Source organism: Condylura cristata, unplaced genomic scaffold (assembly GCF_000260355.1).
Source record: "Condylura cristata isolate star-nosed mole 26May11 unplaced genomic scaffold, ConCri1.0 scaffold00060, whole genome shotgun sequence".
Lineage (NCBI taxonomy): Eukaryota > Metazoa > Chordata > Mammalia > Eulipotyphla > Talpidae > Condylura > Condylura cristata.
Window position 1 is genome coordinate 940,414 of NW_004567161.1, and position 1,094 is coordinate 941,507.

The following is a 1,094-nucleotide window of genomic DNA, read 5'->3' on the forward strand; positions in this document are numbered from 1 at the left end:
GGATAAGCCACGAGTAGCTTCTGAGCTCTGGCGGGACACACTGGCCGGTGCCAGGAATGTAAACCTGACCGCGCCTCCTGCATTCGCTGCCCACGGGTGGGAGGGCTGTCCCCCGGCGCTGCAGAGGCTTGGGGGGGCAGGGGGGCGCGGGGAAAAGCCACATGCGAAATTTCTAAACAAAAATGGCAGCTTGGGGCGTGGGGGCCCCGGGGTTTTCAGAGAGCGTGGGCGGCGGAGTCCCGATGGCCTTTAGGGTGGCCCTGCGGTCCCAGGACGCAGCCTGAGGCCCCGCCTCCCTCGCAGGGGGCCAGCGGCTCGGGGCAGGGCGCCGCCCACCCTCGGTCCCCGAGGTCCCGCCGCGGATGCCGCTTCCTGCACCCCACAAGCCTCCGTCCCAGTGATGTTGCAAAGTGACAAAACGTACACCCCACCCGCCGCGAGGTCCCCCGGAAGGCACATGCCTCCCCGACACCGGCCCGGGGTTTCCGTCCTCGGACGGCCCCCGACGGCGGGACGTTGAAGCGGAAAGTGCTCGCCGGGTCCGCTGGCGCCGCCGCGTGTCCCTCCGCGGCCGCCTGCCCGCCCCGGCGCAGCCCTTACCGGTACTTCATGCCCGTGCGCTGGGCGGTGCAGCCGTCCAGGGAGAGGCCGTGCGTGCGGAGGAAGCGCTCCATGTTCCTGGCCTGGGCGGCCGCCCGCACCTCCCGCAGCCGCTGCAGCTCCAGCGTGTCGGTCTGGCGGGCGGGCTGCGGGCCCCAGTCGGAGTGGCACCTGCTGCTCACGCTCCGCAGGCTTTCGCTGTAGGTCATGGACAACATGGTGCCCCCGGGCTGGGGGCCTCCGCTGTCCGGACGGGAAGCACCGGGGGCGGAGGTCAGCGGCCTGCGCGCCGCACCTGCTGGCCCCGCCCCGCGGCGGGGTGGCAGAGGCGCCCCGGGGCCTGGATGTAAACCGGCTCGGTTCTCCAAGCTGCGCTGGCCGGACGCTCTGGCCCAGCCCGCTCCTCTGTCCACCCCTCGCGCGACAAGCACAGGCCAAGCTGCCCCCAAGCGCAGAGCTCAGCGGCTCCAAGGCGAACGCCGGCATGCAGGGCC

General features: G+C 72.2%; 2 protein-coding genes across 2 annotated transcripts in view; both read right to left on the reverse strand.

The window, feature by feature from the left end:
• LOC101620666 (voltage-gated potassium channel subunit beta-2) overlaps positions 1-163 on the reverse strand; it is a 30,551-nt gene extending 30,388 nt beyond the window's left edge. Inside the window, exon 1 of the mRNA XM_012734581.1 lies at positions 95-163. Coding sequence (XP_012590035.1) covers positions 95-163 — 69 coding nt within the window. The remainder of the gene's footprint in view (positions 1-94) is intronic.
• Positions 37-1,094, reverse strand: part of LOC105854575 (collagen alpha-1(II) chain-like) — a 4,033-nt gene continuing 2,975 nt past the window's right edge. The window contains exon 2 of the mRNA XM_012734582.1: positions 37-843. Coding sequence (XP_012590036.1) covers positions 250-843 — 594 coding nt within the window. The 3' untranslated portion in view covers positions 37-249. The remainder of the gene's footprint in view (positions 844-1,094) is intronic.